Source organism: Gaeumannomyces tritici (genome assembly GCF_000145635.1).
Source record: "Gaeumannomyces tritici R3-111a-1 unplaced genomic scaffold supercont2.2, whole genome shotgun sequence".
NCBI classification, from domain to species: domain Eukaryota; kingdom Fungi; phylum Ascomycota; class Sordariomycetes; order Magnaporthales; family Magnaporthaceae; genus Gaeumannomyces; species Gaeumannomyces tritici.
Window position 1 is genome coordinate 4,235,695 of NW_008804546.1, and position 22,045 is coordinate 4,257,739.

The following is a 22,045-nucleotide window of genomic DNA, read 5'->3' on the forward strand; positions in this document are numbered from 1 at the left end:
ATATAACCGCACCTTCGTCCCCAGTTCTCCATCGCTTCGCTAGCAAGCAAAATCGGCCGCTTAGATTAGTGGTTATATCGTATGCTTTACAGTGTTATCCTGTGCTCGCATAATGTCGCAGGTTCGATCCCTGCAGTGGTCACGATATTCTTTTGCTTTTTTGCTTTCTTCGTTTCATTTATTTACATTCTTTGCTTTTTCTTCTTGTAGTATTTACGTCACATTTCCTTCCCACTTGATTTAATTAAACATTGTGATATCTCGTGTTGAACTGCCTCCTCGTGTTGTATCTCCTGTCAGGTGAAAGTGCTTAGGGACGAGACTAAATTCACTAGGTAAAATTACGGGCGTATATCGACAGGTTCGCTTCGAGAGTGGCAGGCGAAGTCTGGGAAGAACTCGGAACCGAGTGGCAAGTGCTTATATGTTATTGTAGTTTCGCACAAGGGCTTTGTTCTATGATCTAGTGGTCCTCTTCACCGAGATCCATCTTCCAAACCTCCACCCCGACCCCGGTAATTACCAGCTTGCCATCAGTAGACAAGGCGAGGTCTCCCGCATCCGCAACAGCGCTGTACTTGTCCTGCACTAGCTCGACCTTCAGCCCCTTTTCCTTGCCGGACCCCAACCCACGCACCCTCCAGAGCTTGACCCGCTGGTCGTTGCTGACAGTCGCCGCGAGGACCTCGCCCGGCAGCGCGGACTTGATGGCGCGTATCCCCGTGATCCCTGCCGCGTGTGCCGACCGCACAATGGCCCGCCTGTTCTGGGGCCTGTTGCTGTTGTTGTCGGCCGCATCGTCCTCGTGCAGCTGCAGTATCCCGAGGGCGTTGTCGTCGCCTGTTGTCAGGACCACCCAGCCAGCACCACCACTACCGCCCTCTGCCGGCACCGCCCACACGTCCAGCCCCTTTATCGAGCTTTGGTGCAGGCCGTGGACGCTCTTGATGACGTACTCGGCCGGCGCCGGCCCCTCGCCCCCCCTAGTCCCCCACACGACGACGCTGCCGTCGGTCGAGGCCGTCAGCACGCGCAGCGGCAGCAGCCCAAGCCCGCCCTCGCCATGGACCCAGAGGTGGCGGACCTGTGTCAGGCACGCGCCCGTGTACATGCCGCGCGCGAGGAGCACGAACCCGAGCTCGCGCGAATACCGGTACGTCTTGACCTCGGAGTTGGACAGCACCAGAGACACGACGAAGCTGCCGCCGCCGCCGCCGCCCTCCTCCGAGGCGTCGACGCTTAGGATCCGGAGGTCGCCGTCGGCGGTGCGGTCCGGGTACGCGGCCTCGCGCACGACGGCCAGCCCGCAGTAGCGCGAGCGCCCGTCCAGGCGCGAGACGCGCCAGATGAAGAGCTCCTCGTTGCCCGCACTGCTGACGAGGTAGCGGTGCCGCCCGTCGCCGCCGCCGCCGCCGCCGCCACCACACCACCGCAGGGACTGCAGGCCGGCCGTGTGGGCGCTGAGCGACGCCGCGCAGCGCAGCAGCGCCCCGCCGCCCCTGTCCGCCGCCGGGGCCTCGTACCTCCAGATGCGGACGGTGGTGTCCTCGGCCGCCGTGGCCAGGAGGCGGCCTCCCTCCTCCTCCTCGGTCTCGAGGTCATGGGCGGGGGTGACATGGCACCAGCTCGCCGCTCTGATCTCGCGCCCGTGCGTGCCCGTCCTGAGCGCGATGTGGCCGGCGCCCTGCTGCGTGTACATGTGCGTGCGCTGGGCCTTGGAGTAGGCGAACCGGACCCATTCCTGTTGCTGCTGCTGCCGCCGTCGTCCCGCCCCGGGCCTCGCGGCATCCCGCCTCCGAGTCACGTAGGCGTAGGTGCGGTGCACGCCGCCGCAGTCGACGGTGGCGACCTCGTGCTGCCGCGTCTCGTTCCACACCACAAAGTACCTGCTGCGGAACCCGCACAGCATCAGCTCGGCCTGGCCGCCCTCCTCGCCCTCTTCGAACCAGGCTTCTGTTATGACGGGGCCGAACGGCGGAGACGAGTCGTGAACGAGGTCGAGGGAGATGGTCTCCTGCCCGCACCCGCCGCTGAGACCGTCTGTCCGGGTTTCCAGCTCGTAAATCATATAGTTGCCGTCGCGGCATGTCGCAAGTATGTAAGGCGAGACGTCTCCCGACGCGGTCCCCGGAAGGCGCACGAGAGAGGTGATGGCGTCTTTGCTCCTCGTGGTCTCGGGTGAGCTTTGTATCCTCTGCCAAGCACCACCGGCGTCGTCGCCAGCTTGGCCATACAGGCGGTTCCTAAAGAATAGTAGTCCCCCGTCCCTGCTCCCAAGACTTAAGAGGCCCCCAGAGAGATTGGCCGCCGTGATGACGCAGTCGCTTGGCAAAGGTATGCTTTGGGTTGTGGCTGCGACTACCTTGGCTACGCTAGCACTCTTGCTTGGATGTGCGATAGTGATAAAAAATGCTTCATCGTGACCCAGCAGTGTCACAATGAGATGAAGGTGAGCATCTGGCGTACAAGTACTAGACCCGTTGGAGGTTTTCGGTAATGACGGAAGCACAAAGATATCAGAGACCTTGCGCCCAAGCCCCGTGATCTTCTCGAGACGTGATACGGGGTTTGACGAAAACATGTAGACGGCGCCGCTCGCCGAGCCGAGGAAGCAGAACCCGGACTGGTTTCTGGCGGGCCCCCTGACGATGTTGTAGCCCCGGAGATCGGACCGGACCTCGCCGGGCAGCTCCAGCCCGGCCCAGGAGACCCGCGAATCGTCGTCGTCCTGCACGTGTCCGACAAAGACGTTGCCGAACGTCGACGTCACCAAGATGTCGCTCTCCGAGACGAAGGCAAACGTCTTGAACGTTTCCCCTTTGGCCTTGTGGGCCGTCGCGCCTGCGCTCTCTGTCAACGGCGAAACGTCCGAGAAGGCGAACGACACATCGACGACATCCAGTGATGGAGGCGTTGGTTCGACAGGGGAAGCGGCATGTGTGAGTGTAGCGGTCGGCCCAAGCAGCGCAATCTTCCCATCGGCGCCTCCGGTTGCTATCAACGGCTCTCCGCCGCCGGCACGGCCGAGCACCGCGGTTGACCAGATGTGCTTCCCGCCATGGCACGGCACCGTGTTGACATGCGACAGGGCCCCGAACACGTGCGCGATACCCTCTGTGCGGCCCAGCGTGAGCAGCCACTCCTGCGTCGTGGCGTCTTCGCCGAAGGAGTACACCGTCAGCCGCGACGACGACGACGGCTCTTGGCCTCCGCCACAGTCCCCCTCGGGCACTGGCGGGAGCAAGCCCCGGGTCGAGAAGCGCACATGCCATATCCTGGATTGGTGGCCCATGGCGACAGCCAACGCCTTTAGCGGCTGCTCTTTGGGGCCCACGGCGCCGTCCTTGGCCGAGCCGGTCTGCGGCCCGTCGTGGTGCTCTAGGGCATCTCCGCCGAAGCCCGTCTCGCGGCTCTCGGCCAGCAGCTTCCCAGCTCGGCGGGCCGGCATCACCCCCCCGGCGCGGTCCGTGATGTCCCAGATCCGGACGGTCCTGTCGTCGCTGCAGCTGGCGAGCAGCCTGACCTTTTCGCCGCCCCTGCCCGGCAGCGTCAGCTCCTCCGAGATGGTGACCCCGAACACGGAGCCCTCGTGGCCCGAGAGCACGTAGAGGACCTCGGTCGCGCCGCCGCCGCCCTCGTCCCATGGACGGCACTTCCAGACGACTATTTCGCCAAAGACGGTCCCGCCGGCCACGAGAACCTCGTCGCCGTTGTCGCCTCTGCCCGACGGGCCACCGACAGACCCCAGGCAGCAGACGTTGGCCGAGTACAGGATCGGGCGGGATGGCGAGACGACGGCGCCGAACGAGACCGACGGCGAGCCGCGGCCGTCAGCGGGCCCGTCGAGGAGCCAGAACGGGACCATCTCATTGTGCGCCGTGACGAGAACGCCTCGTTCCGGGCTACCGCCGTCCAAGATGCCGTCGTAGATCCAGTCGGGCGCCGTAGCTTCATTTGGGCACCAGCCGTCCCCCCGCCACGGCCGCCGACGCCCGTCGCCCCCGACGCGGCCCTCAATCATGGCCCGTATGACGCGCCCGGGGATCACGGCGACGGAGGCGCCGCCCCAGAGGAGCACGCGCTCGGCCCCGGGCGCCACCGCGATGCCGTGGACGACGCTGGACTCGAAGGCGCGCAGCTCGCCGCACAAGACGCCCGTCTGTGCCTCATAGACCTTGAGCTGCGTGTCCTCGCCGGCAAGCAGGTATGCGCCGGGCCCCCCCTCGCCCGCCGCTGGGGCGCTGGCGGGGTCGTGGAGGAAGGCGAGCGCTGTGACGGGGCAGGAGAGGAACTCCCGCTCGAGCGTGGCGGCCTGCTTCTTGGCGTGGCATCTTGAGGGCGGAGTCTGGATCGCTGCTGGGCCCATGATGTGTTTTGTGAGGCTTACGCACCTACAGCCTCCCTTTATTTCCTTTGTTTTTCTTCTCGCTATGTTCCCCGCTTGAGGTGGTGCTTTCACGGCACACCACGCCCTGGCGCCGGCGAGGGGGCAGTCGGCGCTTGCAGAACAAAACCTTGATCGAGATTGAATATGTCTATATCAACAAATAAGTTGCTTTTGCTGTTTGTGCTGTGTCTTGGAACTCCCCGCCCTTCTATATGGGATGAAGTCTCATTCATATCTCAGGCAGTTTTTGCGCCTGAAATTTGGGCGGCGCGTGTGCACTCACATTGTTGCGTCGAGTCATCGATCCGAGGCGCGCAACCACAGACGGGACTTGAAAGTCCAGTCCACTTACAAAACCAGAATCTCTTAGACGAAGAGCAAGGAGAACTCTCACCATCACGTTCTTGAGCATGGTTTAAAGATATGCCAATGTTTGCGTCCAATCAACCACACATAGGGGGTATAGTTCCATTTTCTGGATATCTCCGATCTGGACTTGGGTCAACCATTTTCATGCCACCCTAAACCACCCAATATTTATTCTCTTGAACAGGAGAAATGTAGTCATGATGTATCCGTCTCCCCAAACGCCAGTAAACATGCTACCAAGTAGGGCCAGAGGGGACAAAGCAATCGTCCTCTCTCATAATCAGGCAGTAAAAAAAAATCATAACAAGGAAATCAAGGACGCAACAAAAAGGAGATATTTCCGATCGTCCAGCTCGACCATCTGGAGCTCAATTCCGACACGGCAGGCGCCCGATTAAGCCGCCGAGTTTAACGGTTGTGCGAGTACGGCTCGTAGGCAGTGTCGCCACGGCCGCCCTGTGGGTGGCGGGGAGCGCCGTACTGGTTGTTGTAGTAGCCGCTGTTGTTCTGCTGGAAGCCATTCTGGTTCTCGTTGAGGGGCGAGTAGGCGCCAACAGGCACGCGCTTCTCCGTGTCGGAGCTGCGCCTGCTGCGGGACTCGGGCTTGCAGCAGCAGATGGTCAAGAGCCAGAAGAAGCCGGCGGCCAGGGCGAAGGCGACCGATATCCAGGCGACGGCCAGGAACTGGGTGTTGAAGTTGGAGCGCACGCCGTAGATCTTGGCGGTGCTCTCGGCGCTGCCCACGACGATGGTGGCGGTGGCGGTGGCCAGGGAGGCAAAGCCGCAGACGGCGGCCGAGGCAATACCCGACACGATCCAGGTCAGGCAGGACACGGCGCGGCTGCAGTTGGAGATGACGCCGAGCACAAGGGCGAGGCCGAGGCCGAGGGCGGCGATGATGAAGACAATCTCAGTCCAGCGGACGACGTTGCCGAAGCTGTTCAGGGCTTCCTCAACAGTCTTGGGCAGTGTGACATTCTTGCCGCCGACCGCGGCGAACCTCTTGAAGGTGCTGATGGTGTTGTTGACCTCGGTCTCGGCCCAGTTGAACTTGGGCTCAAGGCAGGAGCGGTCGCCCGACTGCGGGGTGAAGCAGTAGCCCCACAGGTTGATGTCGTAGATCTTGTGCAGGTTCAGGTCGCCGGCCGTAATGTTACCACCCTGGTTGGCCTGCTTCTGCTGGTGGCTGGTGGCGGCCGCGATCAAGGGAGCAGCGCCCTCCTTGGCCTCGCCAATGTGGGCGGTGGCCGCGTCGATGAGCGGCGCAGCTTGCGGAAGCGGCTCCGGCGACCGGCCCACTAACGCTCCTATTACGTTTGGCTGGACTTGAAGATCCGTCAGGTTCACGCGGAACATGTAGAGGCCGCTATCCTTGTTGCCTACGGCACCAGCGAGACCTGCAATAAGCAGTGATATCAAGCTGGCGAGTGTGAGGAGAAATGGCAGCGCCACGCAGATATAGCGTCCAAAGTTGCCCATCTTGAAAATTGTGTCCGCACTCGTCGTTTCCGGGTCGAGTGTGCGGTGTATTCTTAGGTATCGTGTGTTGTTCTGTCGACGAAGCGATCGCAGAGGTCGGCGGGCGAGGAAAGAACCAGTCGACCGGGCTGAGCGAGGGAGTAGGTGTGGAACCGGGCACGGCAGGTTGCGCGATAAGCGAGTGGTCAAGAGAACCCGCAGGAAAAGGCGGGAAAGGGAAAAGAAGAAAAATGGAGGGGTTGGCGTTGGCTTTACAGTGAATGACAGGACACTAATGGAAGAGACAATCAAGCGTACTAAGACAACGGCGATGGGGAAGCGATGCATTTAATAAGTCCTCGTAAGCAGTCCTTCGGCTGGCCGCGCCACGCCACTTGGGACGGAATCGAGAGGGAGCCAGCTCCAGCAGTTCTGTTTTTGGCATGGGCCAGGGCGCAGCGTGTCCCCCGGCTGCGCTGCACAGCCAGCTGCGGAGGGGCCCCTTGGCAGACTGGCCCCTCGCTGTCGGTTGACGTCTCAAGTGCGAAGTGGGATGTGGGATTGCCAGGGTGCCAGGCTGGGCCAGGGTCCGGCTGTGAGTGGCCAGATTTAAGGGTGGCGCAGTTGCCCCGTCACCTTTGCCTTGTTGCCGGGTCCGCGACCGTGCGCCGTTTGGCCAAGATCTTGCATGTGTTGCGTGGCAGCCCACTGCACTACAGTGCCGAGCCCCAATCAGCCCGCCAGCTAGAGCCCACCGCCAAATCCCTCATCCGTCATCCCGACGCTAGAAAAGTCTACACTCGGTATGGACGCGCATCCCCATCCCCAGGATGTGCAGGTTCAAGGGTATCATCGGGAAACAGGCACGCCCGGATCAAAAAAAAAACGGGACACTTTTCAATTGGTGGTGGTGGTATGCACTGGGGCAAAAATTGAAAGGTGTCTCGTTTTTTTTGATCCGGGCGTGACAGGAATAAAAGGTGACCAACAAGACGGGTTTCTAATTGAATCGCGGACCCTCCCCGGGTCACATTACTGTGCCCGACTGTGCCCTTGGGAAAAAACTTGTCTGTTTCAGCGTCCGCAACCTCGTGTCTTGGCTCGTCCCCCTCGACAATCATCCGCTTCACACCATCTCGTACAGTCCATGGACGGGTGAGCTCGTACGGTACGCGTGGAAGGAGGAATCCCTCGACAGTTCGCATATTCAACCCCGAATAAGAAAAGAGAATTCATGCCGTCGCTCGTCTGTTGGTTGGTTACTGTACGGCTCGTATGGATCCTTCGTCTGTAATTGTGCCCAACGGCCCGAGCATCAGACAGCAAGACAGCAAGACACGTCTGCCTGGTCGTCTGGCTCGCTCCCTGGATGACCTGGTTGTCTATCACGCACGTCAGCGGGCACCGGGCTGTGATCCGCACCGGGCAGGCCAATGGGGATCTCCTCGTCCGCTGCCTCTTCTGTGCCAGCCATGTCTCTCGCAATAGCACTTGACCAGAGCACTGACCAGGGATGATCCGCGCATCACCCACTTCTCCATCACCAACGCCCCGCCGGGTACCACTTCGCAGGAGCTCGTGTCTTGTTTTGCGTGGCCATTTGCCCTCTTGCGCCTCTTGCTACCACGCTATGTACCTTATTTTGATCCTGTTACCAACAATGACTGTGTGTGCGCGTGGCGCGCATGTACCGTATTACAAAAATAATCCACAGTAATAGCCATGCGACCTCAGCAGCCAAGCATGGTCAAGCGCGCAGTGGCGAGCATTGCAAACTCCCCGGCATGTGTGAAATACGCGAACGGCATGATGGGGGCAACACGAATGAGAGAAAGGGAGATGAAGGGGAGAAAAGGGAGAGAATAAAAAAGAAGAAGCAAACCCAGCCAAGTGGGCTTGGCCGAGTCAAGACATTTCAGCCTGAAGCACCTGAAAGGTCACAAGAAGTGCCCAAGAGGGGCATTTTGGAACTTTCCGGTTCACGGCGCGGCTTTCCTTCTCTTTTTTTTCTCGCCTCGCGTGTTGCCTTCGCGTAAAATCGCATGAGCCACGACCTTTTTCCTGTTCGCGGGAGCAAAGGTCCCAACCTCTGTGGATCGTCCCACGGATACGGGAAACGGCCAAGACATCCATGACATAAGGCATGTGGGGCCATGTCCTGAACAGAGGAGGCTTGCTAAATTTAGACGCCATGGGCATGACTTCAACACGGTGCCTTGTCCGGCACCTTGCCGTGACAGGCAGGAAAGGGAACGGGGAAGGAGCCGGGACAGAAAAAGTCCATGTTTTTATTTCGCAGCCGTGCCCGGGTCCTTCACACCGGGCACTCCCCGTCCCTTCGGCTGTTGCCCGGCGCCGTTGGCTTGCATGTCATCCCTTCTTCTGGACAGGTTCCGCAGCCCTACCATCTTATCCGCGTGGCGGAAGGGGCTATGGCCGACCTAATCTCTAACCAATGACCTACGAAGTTTATAGACTTTGATCTGCGCTGATTTCCCTAAACTGGTACGTCCACCACAAAAAAGAAATGGCAGTCTCGTCCAAACAACAGGAAAGCTGTGGGGCTAGAAGAGTAGGGATAGTAATAAAGGCAGGAATAGCAATAGGAATAACAACAGGAATAACAGTAGGAATAATAACGGAAATAGCAATGGGAATAGTAACACCACCACCATCCTAACAGTTCTAATCCCTGGAACCTGTACTGGCAGCCTTTCTGTTGTTTTGGTGGAACCAGACTGCCATCTTTTTTTGTGGTGGACGTGCCTCGATATTCCCCCATTCACTTGCGAATACAACACAGCGCACATGCACCCGCCAACACGACACTCCCGGTATGCATTGGGGATATCTCGCACGGCTGTGTAAATCATCAGCGGTGTGACGCCAGACAACATGAATCGGATTCGCAAGACAACGAGCAGTGCCAAGGAGCTGCGTGACGAATTCTAGTGGACTCGGGAGAGGATCACCGGAATGTATTCGGCAATCTAGAAGGTGGGAGGGGTTGCCATTCTCCCTTGCCCTGCAAAGTACACATGTGTGCAGGCTTGCGTCTGCATTGTGGCTTTGCTTTGGATGGGGCAGGCCACGACGCTTCAGCGGCCAAGACAAGCTGAGTGGAATAAGGCGCGGGTGTCAACTGCTGGAGCCGGGAGGTGTCGGGCCTTTTTCGGCCTTTTCTCCACATGCCACCTCTAGCCGGAAGCTAAGCCTCGGGCTGGGGTGCCGGAGCGGAGAAACTGGATGCTTGATGTGTCCATATTAAAGGAAGTAGGCTCCTGCAGGGAAAGAAGGCCAGCTCGGGGGTTATTTGATCAACGTTTCATCGAAAACACATCGCCAGCCTTGCTCCAAAGGCCTCAAGGCCCGTAGTGGGGGGCATTCCGACGTATCGGCAATGGGTATCCCCGGGAAATTCGGCGCCTCGGTTGTTGTGCCACCAGACCGGCGGGTGGCACAAGGCCGGGCTGATTTCCGGTTCACGGCGTCGATTGCCGGCACCATGAGCGAGCCCACCACAGCCCCCTAGTATTTGCTGCCCGTGTTGTGCAGGGGCTCGAGTCTCGGGATCAGCCTATTCCGCTGCGGGGACAGAGAGGCCAACAGCCTGGTTGCCTGCAGTGATTCCACAATTTTCTCGTGACCCACAGAACACATAAACCCGGCTCTTTCGAGAGCGAGGTAGCGTCCTCATCGGTACTCGGGTGGTAGAGGTGGTTTCGATTCCACAATGTATCTTCGAAGTGTGGCGTTGGCAAGTGCCGACGGTCGTTTGCGTGGTGTGCAGCGCGAGGTATCGAGGAGGGAAGCGCGGCACCTCAGCGGAGCCCGACGAGGACGGGCAGCGGAAGTGGGATTATGGAAAGATCACTCCGTCTCAGATCCGTTCTCGTCTCCCACTAGGCATGGCGGAAGACAGAGCATGACCATACCTAGCCGCCACTGTCGCCATCTCAACAAGACGCAGACGGTGGCGGCGGCACTAAAACACATCGAGTCGTTGGGGGCGCACAGCACCATCGGAGTCATGCAAGAGCCCACGCTGGGTGAGTCTACTCTGCGGGTGATTAGCCACCTGACCTGCCAGCAAATCGACAGCTGCATGAGCGTAGTCAGCCTCGGGCAAAAGCACAGAATACGGCTGACCCCCCTTCCGCGTGCCGAGGAGTGGGAGAACCTGGCGAGAATGCAGGCGCCGTTACCCCTGAGCTGCAAGCAGCCGAGAAAGATGACCCGGACAGGGCCAATCTGGTGCCTAGTGTGGGGGTGGGGGTCGCACGCGAGAGATGCGGCTGCGCCGGGTGGGAAATCCCAGCGCGTCTCGTGATCGGGCACGGTCGTCGCTCAATGGCTGGGGAGGCTGGTGGGATGCGCCTCCTCCCCGTATAGGCAGAGCTAAGGATGGAAAAAGCCGCGCCCAACAAAACGCAATAAAGGCGGCTGGTCACCGTTGGGATGGAGGTAATATCACCGGAGCCCAAGGACGGCATGGCGAGATTGCTTCGAGAAGCTTCTGCCGGCCCGGCATGGTCCCTCCGACGAGGACAGGGAATAGCGACCCGTTTGGGCAGCGCATGTTGATGTCCAATCTGGGTCTCGTCGCGATGAGTCCTCAGTTCTCCAGCTCGGCAAGTGGAGACGTATGCAGGGAACCGGACCAGGACAGCCGGGACCACGTACCGAACCTAGCGAGGTGCTGCTTCTGGAGTCTGGACCATGAACAGACGGCCGGCTAACAAATACGAACAGGCCACGAGAATCGCCAGCGTCAACGGCGGCGGGGTGTGCGTGGCATCTCCACGGAACCAGTAAAGGTTGATATCGAACAAGTCGGTGTCGGGATTCTCCATCAACCCGCCCATGTCAGGCCATAGCAGCCGGGCCAAGCAGCAGCAGAGAGGCACACAAGCGGCCACATGTCGTTCCTCCCGATCGGGCTCTGTTTATGCATGGAAATGGAAAGGAGGAGCGAGGGCTTCCATTGCATAGGGGGGCCCATCCATCCATCCACCCATCCCGTGCCGTTGGACGACGCAAATGGATGGCTCCCACGCTCCCTCCAGCCCGTCTGTGGGTATCGTCGAGGCGCAGAGGTTCGAAAAGGGAGCTGGAACCCCGCTCGGCTAATGGCTGCAGCCATACAGATCAAAGCCGACCAGAGGCAGCGGCGGCGGGCGAGGGTTGAGCGGCCATGCAGACAGGTCTGCTGACGTCTGGGTGACGGTGCTAGGATGCTTTGCAGGCCATACAAAGCGCTCACCGACCACGCCGGTAAAGACGCTCGAGTGCCACCCGGTCGTCTACCCACTTGGGGAGCCGGCGCGTGGCTGCTGTGCGCAGCATGTATGCAACCCCCCTTTCTGATACTGGGTGGCCTTTGAGAAACTCGCCTGAGGTTTCCATTTTCAATGGGAGTTGGAGGGATCAGGACCAGTGCATAAGGGGGACTCGACAGAAAGGGACGGCGAAAGGAAAAACAGAAAGAAAGCAAAATTGAGTTTGGCACTATCTGCGTCAAATGTCAGCCTGTCATGCTCGCCCCGCAAAGCATCAGAGCCCGCAGATTTGGGAGATGCCTGTCTATATGCAACTCGCTCCTTAGTCTTAACCTTCGAAAGAAGCTTGGGTGGAGGGTGGAAGGATAAAAGAATGGTCGCGTGTGGGGTCGGTGGGCGAGATGGACCAATTGGGTGCCAAGTTTGGGTGCGCGGGCCTGGAATAGGTTGGTCGGTGCAGGTACCGGCCTACCTAATCATCCTTCTCTGTAGACCGCCCGCCACTCAATTCGTGCCCGCATATCGCGACCGGGCCTGGCCACCAGCGCCTGGTGGCAGTCAAAACGCTCGAATGCCCTCTCCCCATGTCCGCCTGCTTGAAGTGGTAGGTGCCCGTTGAGACGATGCGACACGCCGAGTCGAAGGGACGGTAGGTCCATCGTCACGTGTGCAGTCTCGTTTTTTCTTCTTTCTCACACTTACCGTCTGTCCCATTTTTCTTCCAGGTTGTTCGGACAGGAGGATATCCATGGCATGGATTACATCTCTTTCGTGAGGGGTCCGTTAGTTTGATTATTGATTTGCTCTTCTATTCTCTCATTCCCTATCTTTATTACTTTAGCACCCACCCTGATTTCAACCCTCCTCTCTGGGGACCAACTGCCTAAACCTGGCGCAGAAAAAGAGCCATCGCCTCCACCGGACCCTCCCGAGTCATCGCCGCCGTTCTCCCAAAAGCCAACCGTTTACAGTCCTGCTGCACCCAACAGTGACGCGTGAGTGTGCGTGTGTCTCCAGCCCGTGTCTCCAGCCCGTGTCTCCAACCAGTGTGTGTCTGAGTGCGTCTGGAGGTGGCCTTGTGTCTGAAGTGTGTGGCCAAGCACCCGGGGATGGCTGGGTGTGTGGGCAAGCGTGGCGCCCCCGGTGATGGTGGGTTTCCGGGGTTGGTATGTGTGGGTGGGTGTGGTGTGTGCCTGTCAATCCACCGGGCTAAGGTACAGGGCCTCAACCCAACCTGCTTTGGTTTCGTCGCACTCTCTCCCTCCCTCCTATCTACCATTTGCCTTGCCTATGCTACGAACAAGCGGACTCGACGCCAGGGAACCGCAAGACACAATCGCAGCCCACGGGACAAAAGAATCGCGGGAGCGAGGCTGACATATCATTTCCTACCCCCGTCTTGCACAGGTAGCGCCCCCACATCCACGCGCGCCAGGGATCGCACAGGCCCGCTCGCCCCCAAAGCCGCCGGCCCAAAGTGGGCAAAGTCGAACGAGCCCAAGAGGCCAGCCAGCCAAGCAGCCGGCCAACACTGGTGCTGCCCGCGCAGACAAAGCGACCCGCACAAAAAGCTTCCTGCCTACCACCTACCAACGTGCCGACCTAGGTACACGACACTACACTACTGATCGTCCAGTCTGCACGAACGAGCCTCCGTCATCCGCCGTTCCATCAACAAGTCAAGGAACCGGCCCACCCAGATCTCGTCCTCGCCCGGGCCCGAGCCTCACCCTCCATCTGCAGTGCCAATCTCTTGTCGCCGCCTCTTGCCCTTCGACTGCTGCGCCCGAATTTCTCTTTTGCCGAGCACCCGCCCCTGCGGCTCTCGTTCGCTCGTTATCCTGCTGCTGCGCCTTCCATAATCCGGCTAACTCGGCCCTCCCACCCTCCTCATCCTTTGCTTCTGCCTGTCCTCCTCCGGCCGACCATTCGTCGACAGCGACACCCTTGCGACATCGACAGGGCAATCGGCCTTTCAACCTGCTCGACTCATTCCTCCAGCCTGCCTTCCCAGCCTCCCCCAGCATACTTGGTTCGGCTTCGTGCCAAGCTGTCAATCACGGAGAAAATACTGAACCCTCGTTTTCCCCCGGTCGCGCTGCTGTGTGCTCTTGAGCACCTCTACCATCCTCCCTAGTACTGGCCCTGGACGACATACAGTATACCATATAGATCACCCACATCTTAGCCTCTTGGCGAAGACGGGCGTCGCGCCAGGCTGCGTCGGCTCATCAAACAAAGGCTGACACCGAGAGTCTACTGCTGAACGCGCGCGCCGGTTTTGCCCCTCACCTTATCACACCTACCACCAAAATAACAAACCGCCCGCATCGTCTACCTATTATTTATTCCCGCCGACCCGCAAGCCTGGACGCAGCCCACAACTCACCCACGCCATGGGCAACTCCAGCTCGAAAGAGGGGGGCGGCGGAGGTAGCTCCTCCAGGTCGGCTTCGGGCGACAGGAGCCCGGACGGCCTCCAGTCGTACCCTTCCTTCAGCCGCTCCGATACCAAAGAGTCCTCACGCTCCTTCCGCTCACTGAGGTCAAAGATCCCAGGATCCAGCCGCACCGACAGCCCGCGAAACTCAACCGTCATGCCCAATGGCGACTCCAACGACAAGTTTGACGCCGATGCCAAGAGCAACACCAAGACCGCCCTGACGCGTGCCACCCGTGTCGATACCAACGTCGACTCCAACTACTCCATCATGTCCCCGGCCGGCTCGGTCATGTCTCAGTTCAACGAGTCCCTGCCGCCCCCCTCCCCGGTTCACTCGTCGGCAAAGTCTGGCGGCGCTCACGACGTGCGCGCCGCCCAGGCCTCCGGGGAGGTCGACCACGTGTCGGACCAGCCGCCCTCGGGCGTTGCCAACCCCGCCACCCAGGGCCAAGGCCCTGGCCATTCGATCCTGGTCAAGCGGGACGATGCGGCTAACCCCATCAAGTCCGCCGTCGCGTCGCCCAACCTTAAGGACGATGGCATAGCCATGAGCGACATAAAGGACATTGATCTCGACGACTTCATCAAGCGCCTGCTGGACGCGGCGTACGCGGGCAAGGTAACCAAGAGCGTCTGCCTTCGGAACGCCGAGATCGCCGCCATCTGCCACCGCGCGCGCGAGTGCTTCCTCTCCCAGCCCGCGCTTCTAGAGCTCGACGCGCCCGTCAAGATTGTGGGCGACGTTCATGGTCAGTATACGGACCTGATCCGCATGTTTGAGATGTGCGGCTTCCCGCCCTCGGCCAACTTCCTCTTCTTGGGCGATTATGTCGACCGTGGCAAGCAGTCGCTCGAGACCATACTGCTTCTGCTCTGCTACAAGCTCAAGTACCCCGAGAACTTCTTCCTGCTGCGCGGCAACCACGAGTGCGCCAACGTGACCCGCGTCTACGGCTTCTACGACGAGTGCAAGCGCCGTTGCAACGTCAAGGTGTGGAAGACCTTTGTCGACACCTTCAACACCCTTCCCATCGCTGCCATCGTGGCCGGCAAGATCTTCTGTGTCCACGGCGGCCTCTCGCCCACGTTGAGCCATATGGACGACATCCGCAACATTGCGCGCCCCACCGACGTCCCGGACTACGGCCTCCTCAACGACCTGCTGTGGTCTGACCCGGCCGACATGGAACAAGATTGGGAAGCCAACGAACGTGGAGTTAGCTACTGCTTTGGCAAAAAGGTCATCACCGAGTTCCTTGCCCACCATGATTTCGATCTCGTATGCCGAGCCCACATGGTTGTAGAAGACGGCTACGAGTTCTTCAATGATCGTGTGCTGGTGACCGTCTTCAGTGCACCAAACGTGAGTCTGTCCCTCGCCCGTCTGCACGTGTTATGTGTGGCTCTGGGCCTAAGCTGTTTGACACTTCATGTTGACCAACTTCTCTCTTTCCAGTATTGTGGCGAATTTGACAATTGGGGCGCCGTCATGTCCGTGTCATCCGAACTTCTGTGCAGCTTCGAGCTGCTCAAGCCTCTGGACTCCAACGCTCTGAAGAGCCACATTAAGAAGGGCAGAAACAAGCGTCAACACATGCTCAACAGCCCGGTAAGCTCTCACCCACACACAAGCTGGACAGTGACTATATCTGGAGGAACAGGGCACTAAACCATGACAACGAGCCACTCGCTGACAACAGTATCCGCGATGATCTACAGCCCGCGAGCGTCTACCCCCAAAGTGTATAATCACCACGTGAGAGTTATGGTGCAAGATTGTGTGTCACGAGATGTGGCGGAAGCAACAAGTCTGGACTGGAGAGCAGCAGCGTTTTCCCGAAAGCTTTATCAGCACATGGGTCGGACGTGCTGTCTCGTTCACGCCTCTCGGCACGTCCTCGGAGAATCACCCGACTACGAAAACACGGCAACGGGAAGCAAACGCATTTGGAAAACCTGAGGAGTGTGGTAAAAAGAAAAAGGCGAAAAAAAAAGAACGAAAAAAGAAGAGGGATAAACAAGTAATCGGAATGGACATGGCGCCTTGGGTCAAAGATTCGAGTCAGCTGGTCGACTCCAACCTGGTCGATCCCACGAGTCGATTCGCGGAACCGAATCGACATCCCGGAGAGCTGTCTGCTCTCGTCCTCCCCGGCGTGAAAACTGCGGGAGGCTCGAAGCGACTATCGCTCTTCAGCAGTCCCAGGGAAGCTGGGGTGCTGTAAGGAAAGTCTTGTGGGTGAGACAGGGAAGGTAGTTTGATTGTATTCTACACAAGGAAGCAGCCGCTGAGCGCGTGATCCTAACCCGCGCTTTGGGTAGGGGGAGAGAGAGAGAGAGGAGAGACTAGACACAGCAGACGGAGTGAGAGGCGAAGTGTGTTATGGTTTCGGCCTTATTTTCAAGGAGTCAAAAGGAAATGGGGAAAGGGAACGGCGTCCAGGTTCTGTCAATTTCACGAAGCACCTGGTTGAAAGATACCAGGTGGGAGACGTACAGGTGAGCACTTTGTTGTTTTGTACGGAGTTTCGATCCGTCTCGGCTCGCGCCGGCGGAGCGGAAGCGGGGCACAGGCGGAGAAGAATGAAGGAATCAAGAGACAAAGGGGAGGAGACGAGGCGAGAAAGCAGAAAAACTCGGGCAGCCGCCGATAATAAACTGGAAAATGTTGGAAGCTAACAAAAGACGTTCATTGGGAGGTGCCAAGCGAGCTAGTCGGTTGTGGTACGTCTTGCATGGTTGATCACCGCTTGGGATACCGAGGCACCTACCTAGCTGGTTAGGTGGTGGTGAAGTCCTTACCGGCAATAGGCTGGTCTATTATTTGCTCGTATTGAAGATACGATAACGTGGTCATGATGAGGGCAAACCATTGCGCGACAATCAAGATTAAGATACTGGTGAACTCACGACCTCCGTCTTCGCCGGCCGCCCAGATACATGAGAAAAAGAAAAGCCCGCCCGTAACAAATATACACCAAATATCGTTTTTGGTTGCCCACCCGCTGGTCTATGTGAGAGAAAGCAAAGACACATCATCGTGGTAAAGGGTCAAGAGAGACGACTAAAATGACGGTGGATCAAGACCACAAAGCAATGATGCTCATCCTGGTGTTAACTTCTGTTCCTCCTGCGGCTCTTACCAACTTCTGCACACCGGCCGCTTATTCGTACACAAGGAGTACGGCGCCAGGTATAGTGTCCGAAGATCACGGGTCTCGGGAGAGTAGGAGGTTATAATGCTGAAACATCAGAGGCTGGTCTTGAAGTTATGACGAAACTGGAGACCAGACGTGTTGAGATGTCGCGGTGGCCGCCAAGGTGACGATGTGTCGCGTGTGTAGGCATCGCCGGAGGGGCACAAATGCAGAACTACATGGACCCCCGTCGCCCTATTCGTACCTGGCGGGACGTCGCCGGTTGCGACGGGAGCGGTCAATGACGTCGTCCTCATCCTCGTCGTCCTGATCCTCGTCCTCGTCGCTGCTGCCGTTGTCGTCAAGCCTGGCGCTGCCTTCAATGCTATCGGCGATCTCGACAGACTCGGTCCTGCTGGCGACCGCAACGGACCTGCCGGTCGTTGGCCTCGGAGGGGCGGATTTGTCATCGTCAAAATCACGGGTATCGCCGCTGAACACGAAGCGCCCGGTCGTAGTGGCGCCGTTGAAGGCGGCGGGGGCGGGGGCGGAGGCGGAGGCGACGCCCTTTTGCTTCTTGGATGTCGCCGCCGCGGCCGACGAGGACGAGGCGTCGGCCTCAACCCGAGACCTCTTAGCTGCGCGGCGGGTCGGCCTCCCTCGGCTGTTGGTGTTGCTGTCGGAGCCACCGCCATCCTCGTAGTCGTCGTCGTCTTCGGCTTCGGCCAACTTGCGTTTGCTGCGCCTGGTGGCACCGTTACTCGCTCCCGCTAGGCCTCTACGCTGCCGCAGCTGGTGGGGCTCATCATCGTCATCCTCCACCTCGTATATCCTTGCGTCGTCGTCGCGCACGGAATCTGTGCGGACACCGCGATCCGACTCATTATCCTGTTCCTCGCGGCCCCATGCCTGCTGGACAGGCTTTGAGGGCGGTGCTTCTTTGCGGGCCCCTTGACGAGGCTTGGGACCTGGCTTCTTTCTTCCTTTTGCCGCCGTCGCTGCTGCTGCTCCTGCGGCGGACTTGGTCTGTTGTACCCCACCGAGGTTCTTGGCACTGTTGGGTTTCCTACCGGCGCCTGGACGGGCGCCCCCTCGCTTGCCTTTGGTCGGTTTTGGGCCTGGCTTTTTTCGGGGCCGGGCGTTCTTGGAGGCCGCCGCCGATCCGCCCCCAAAGTCACCCTCATCGCCTCCGTCAGCAACCATGTCGAAAGCGTCGCCACCATTAGTGTCTTCGGCCTTGTCTTCGAGCCGCTTCTTGGTGAGGTTAGGGAAGTTTTCGCCGTAGTTGAAGAAGAGCTCTTCGCCGACCTTGATGTCACGTTGGGCAGTGAAGCGGATGCGGAACTCGCCGTTGACATAGACAATCTTGGGCACGACGTTGCAGCTCTTCTTGCCCTGCTCGGCGTGGTTCATGTAGCGACTCAGGTTCCCGTACACGGCCGCGTCGACCCATATGCCGTCGTCCTCGAGCAAGGTGAAGAGATAGGAGACATTTTCGCTCTCGTCGAACACGTTGCCGCGTCGTGCCTCTCGACGCACGCCCTCGTCGTGCTCGATCAGCTCGCCTACATACTCGAGAATGAACTCGCCTTCGGCGATGTCCACGGCCGTGAACAGACCGTAGCCGCAGCCGTCGAGTTGGGACTCGCCCAGACACACGGGCTTGGAGACGGCACGCTGAAGCGCGCAGTTTTGACAGCCTGTGGCGTGCAGAGCCTCGTCAAAGCGGTTCTCGGGATCGGCGCGCTCCCTCACCCCGCAACCCTGACATAATACCGGGTCGCATTCGCGGTTGAGCAGGATGCAGATGCACGGCTTCGCGCCCTGGCGGTGCGTTTCCAGGCACGTCTTGCCAGAGCCGTGGCACGCACAGCCCGTGAACTTTAGGGGGCATGTCTCGGCTTCGCAGCGGCAGAAATGTTCACAGAAGACGCCCAGTTTGGCGCACCCGCAGCCGTTGGCGACGGTGCAAGGGCCGTCGTGGATGCACGGATCGTGCGACTCGAACCGGGGCGCCTCATACGCCTTGGTATGGTCTTTCCAGTCGCCCTGCAGCACCTTGCGGTTCCGGTCATACCAGCTCAGTGACTTGACCGGCCGGGGCACGTCGCCTCTCTCCGGGCCCTCGAGCTGCGGGGGCATCTTGAGCTCCAGACGCTGCATCTCCCTGTGGGTCTCGAAACAGGGTCTGTCCAGGAGCATCGCCGTCAGACACTGCGGTCGTATGCCGCCCGTCTCCCCAAGCACCAGGAATATGGTCTTGAGCAGCATCCTTTCGCTATCCTTCCACTCCTGCATATCATGGAATTGATTTCCGACACCGTATTGGGTGTAGCACCTGTTTAGGCACCCTACCGACAGCTTTCCGTGCCGTGGGGAGGCGTGCTGTTGCAGCTGCTTCCGCCTAGCCTGTGCCCGTCGTTTCTTGAGGGCGATGCCCAGGCCGCCCATCTGATCCAGCGAATAGGCTCGGCGGTGATTGTCGTGCATGTACTCGCCGTGCTCACACGAGTGGTTGAAGCAGATCAGACAGCCCAGCGAGGTGTAGCTGGTCAGCCAGTCCTCTGCAGCCTTGAGCAGGGACTCATTCTGCTGCGTCTTCTGGGACTCGCCCTGAGAATTTGGATCGTCAGCCGCCCGTGCCTTGTCGAGCAGAGTCTCCCAGTTCTCGTCGAGCTTGAGGACATCTCTGAGCGACAGCTTGCTCCCGAACGCCCGCCCGAAAGCGACAGTAAACCGTTGGGCTATAGTTCCCTGGAAACGCTCGCCAATTGCGGCCTCGTCCTCGGGGTCCTCGGTTTTGGTCAGATATTCGAGAAGCATCTCTCGTGAACAGTCAATCTCGAGGTCCTCGAGCCACTGGTCTATGTAAAGAAAGACAGTGGCCGCCAGCTCGTCCCGCTTGATCTTGCTGACCCGGTCCTGCTGCTTCAGAGTGTTGAACCCCGATTTCTGATCCATCTCCTGTAACTCATGGACCCACAACTGGAACACCTTCTCTTCTGATGCTTCCATGTCCCTCAGGTGGGGGATGAACTTGAGCATGGCATTGGGGGTCAAAATGTTTTTTTGTATGTCCACGTGGTGAAAGCGGTAGGGCGGGACGGCCTTCTTGTCCGTCTTGATGCAGTCGACACGATATCGGCAGAGGCGGTTGTCCACCTTGCCTTTGCCGTGCTCTCGGCCATGTTGTTTCAGCTTGACCTTCATGCTAAGGGGATCCTTGACATTGACGTCCACTTCGGTGGCCCTCATGTCAAGAAAGTGGTCAGTCGCCGAGACATGGCGCTGGCTTTCGCGCAGCCCCAGGAACGAGTTCTCTATGCAGTAGACTACAAGCCTGGCGTGATCCTGACGTATTTGAGGGATCATGCCGCGTAACCCGGCCTCGATACTCTGGGGTGGGGTAGGGTTGGACGCCTTAGGAGATGCAGCAGCAGCAGTACCAGGGCCTGTGGTAGCCTTGGTGGTTTTCTTAGGCGTGGGGAGGGGTTTTGGGGAGCAGTCCGCCGCGTCGGCTGTAGGTTTCCGTGGCGGAGGCTGGGTGGGCGCAAAACCGCGCCTGGGCTCGGGAGGGCGCGGGGGCGGTGCCTCTTTTGCCTCTATCGTGTCATAGGCGACGTTGGCATCCCTGGCGATGGGTGCGCTGGCATCAGGTGCTGTAGGCTCGGCAGGCCAGGGAGCCTCTCTGGCTACAATAGAGTCCACGGGGCCGTCAGGGTTTCTAGCAGCAGCACTAGCTTTCCTGGCAATCACAGGGCGTCCTGAAGCCGGTGGAAACACTCCTGGTGGCGTCTTTTGGACTTCTGGGCCTTTGAACCGCGAACCGCCAGGCTCCTGACCAGAAACGGGGGCGGCCCCCCGTTGCGGCACAGGGCCCGGGGGAGGAGCCGGTCTCGTTGCTGCCGTGATGGGGGCGGAGTGACCGCCAATGCTCGCTTTGGCGACGACGGCCTCCCTCGGGCGCGCTGTCGAGGGGGCGTAGCCCGGCCGTGGCGGCGAGCGGGAACCGGTCACGTGCCTGTCCCTACGCTGGACATTGTCGCTGCGGGAGGGAGCGCCCAGTGGCTGCGAGGGCGGGCGAGGACGGTGTTCGCGCAGCGGTACCTGGGCCTGAGCCTGGGCTGGTGCCTGGGACTGGGCGAAGGGATGGGCGAGGCCCTGGGCCTGAGCCTTGTGCCGCGAGGCAGGATCCTCGTCAGAGTCGTCGGATATCTCATAAACCTGAATGGGCGGCATGGCTCGGCGGCCGACTGGAAGCGCACGGGCTGGAAAAGCGACAGAAAAAATTTAGGCGTGCGGACCTTAGGAAATCACGCCGCCCGATACATTTGAGGCATCAACTTGGCCGCTCGTCTTCAAGCGAGTGAGGCTAGGTACCGATGTAGGTATGTTCGTAGCACGGGGTTGGTGACTTTCTGCTTGCGACGCGTAGCTTCCTGGAAGTGGTTCCGTTATACGCGTTTAGTGGATGGCATGGTGCTGGGCCCTGAGTATGGCCCCACACTCCAGTCCCACCCGTGGACGAGGGCCCAAGGCTCAACTAGATTGCGTTGGACGAGGCAGGAACGTTCGGCTGTTTTGGATGAATGCGTGGTTGGTTGGTCGGCATGCCGCATCACATTTGGGCCTGCGTGCGTGCCCGTACACAGGAGGTTCCGTCGTTGGTGAAACAATGCTCAAATGGACGATGGCGTTGTGTAATACCAACCAGTTCTGTTGGGTTCTTTTTTCGTTTTTTTTTACAGTTGGGGAGCCCTTTTTTGTCCTTGTGTTCTCACATCGGAAATGCTCGTCTTTTTGTCTGCGATTCGGAATTTGCATCAGCTTCCATGGAGTTCGTCAAGGTAGCCCAAGGGAGCGCAATACCGTAACACCGTGACATGACGATGCCCCAGTTCCGGCCCCAACCCAACCAGCCACCAGGCTGGCTTGGTTAGCATTGCGCGAGCTCGGGCTAGCGGAGCCCGGA

The 22,045-nt window shown here is 59.4% G+C and overlaps 6 protein-coding genes and 1 non-coding gene across 8 annotated transcripts; 4 read left to right on the plus strand and 3 right to left on the minus strand.

Moving 5' to 3' along the window:
- The first annotated feature begins 54 nt into the window (after positions 1–54).
- On the plus strand, positions 55–142 carry GGTG_20068. Its single transcript has one exon. It is a non-coding gene; the product is annotated as a tRNA-Val (tRNA).
- Positions 85–4,366, minus strand: GGTG_03979 (WD repeat-containing protein; the record flags this gene model as incomplete). The annotated part of the gene is made up of 1 exon (XM_009221766.1): positions 85–4,366. One exon carries the CDS (start codon positions 4,364–4,366, stop codon positions 464–466), a length of 3,903 nt encoding a protein of 1,300 aa, XP_009220030.1. The 3' UTR covers positions 85–463.
- Positions 4,367–4,836: 470 nt separating this feature from the next.
- GGTG_03980 (hypothetical protein) lies at positions 4,837–6,627 on the minus strand. The gene has a single exon (XM_009221767.1). The coding sequence runs from the start codon at positions 6,560–6,562 to the stop codon at positions 5,165–5,167; it is 1,398 nt and encodes a 465-aa protein (XP_009220031.1). The 5' UTR covers positions 6,563–6,627; the 3' UTR covers positions 4,837–5,164.
- A 417-nt stretch (positions 6,628–7,044) lies between these two features.
- GGTG_03981 (hypothetical protein) lies at positions 7,045–7,879 on the plus strand (the record flags this gene model as incomplete). Its single annotated transcript, XM_009221768.1, has 2 exons — positions 7,045–7,127; positions 7,359–7,879. 2 exons carry the CDS (start codon positions 7,045–7,047, stop codon positions 7,585–7,587), a joined length of 312 nt encoding a protein of 103 aa, XP_009220032.1. The 3' UTR covers positions 7,588–7,879.
- A 1,649-nt stretch (positions 7,880–9,528) lies between these two features.
- Positions 9,529–10,323, plus strand: GGTG_03982 (hypothetical protein; the record flags this gene model as incomplete). Its single annotated transcript, XM_009221769.1, has 2 exons — positions 9,529–10,263; positions 10,316–10,323. The coding sequence occupies exons 1-2, from the start codon at positions 9,948–9,950 to the stop codon at positions 10,321–10,323; spliced, it is 324 nt and encodes a 107-aa protein (XP_009220033.1). The 5' UTR covers positions 9,529–9,947.
- Positions 10,324–10,652: 329 nt separating this feature from the next.
- GGTG_03983 lies at positions 10,653–16,964 on the plus strand. 2 transcript variants are annotated; one of them, XM_009221771.1, is made up of 3 exons: positions 10,653–15,299; positions 15,393–15,545; positions 15,637–16,964. In XM_009221771.1, exons 1-3 carry the CDS (start codon positions 13,890–13,892, stop codon positions 15,646–15,648), a joined length of 1,575 nt encoding a protein of 524 aa, XP_009220035.1. In that variant the 5' UTR covers positions 10,653–13,889; the 3' UTR covers positions 15,649–16,964. The 2 variants fall into 2 exon arrangements, with proteins under 2 accessions (XP_009220035.1, XP_009220034.1); XM_009221770.1 differs by having other exon boundaries at positions 15,656–16,964.
- GGTG_03984 (hypothetical protein) lies at positions 16,716–21,312 on the minus strand (the record flags this gene model as incomplete). Its single annotated transcript, XM_009221772.1, has 3 exons — positions 16,716–16,946; positions 17,094–17,178; positions 17,339–21,312. 3 exons carry the CDS (start codon positions 21,310–21,312, stop codon positions 16,716–16,718), a joined length of 4,290 nt encoding a protein of 1,429 aa, XP_009220036.1.
- Positions 21,313–22,045: the final 733 nt, after the last annotated feature.

Excerpts from the sequence above, each read along its gene's own strand:
- GGTG_03980 (XM_009221767.1), bottom strand. The coding sequence starts at position 6,562 with ATGCATCGCTTCCCCATCGCCGTTGTCTTAGTACGCTTGATTGTCTCT.
- GGTG_03983 (XM_009221770.1), top strand. The coding sequence starts at position 13,890 with ATGGGCAACTCCAGCTCGAAAGAGGGGGGCGGCGGAGGTAGCTCCTCC. Across the intron at positions 15,300-15,392 it reads CCGTCTTCAGTGCACCAAAC|TATTGTGGCGAATTTGACAA; the intron begins GTGAGTCTGTCC and ends CTCTCTTTCCAG. Across the intron at positions 15,546-15,655 it reads AACACATGCTCAACAGCCCG|CCCGCGAGCGTCTACCCCCA; the intron begins GTAAGCTCTCAC and ends GATGATCTACAG.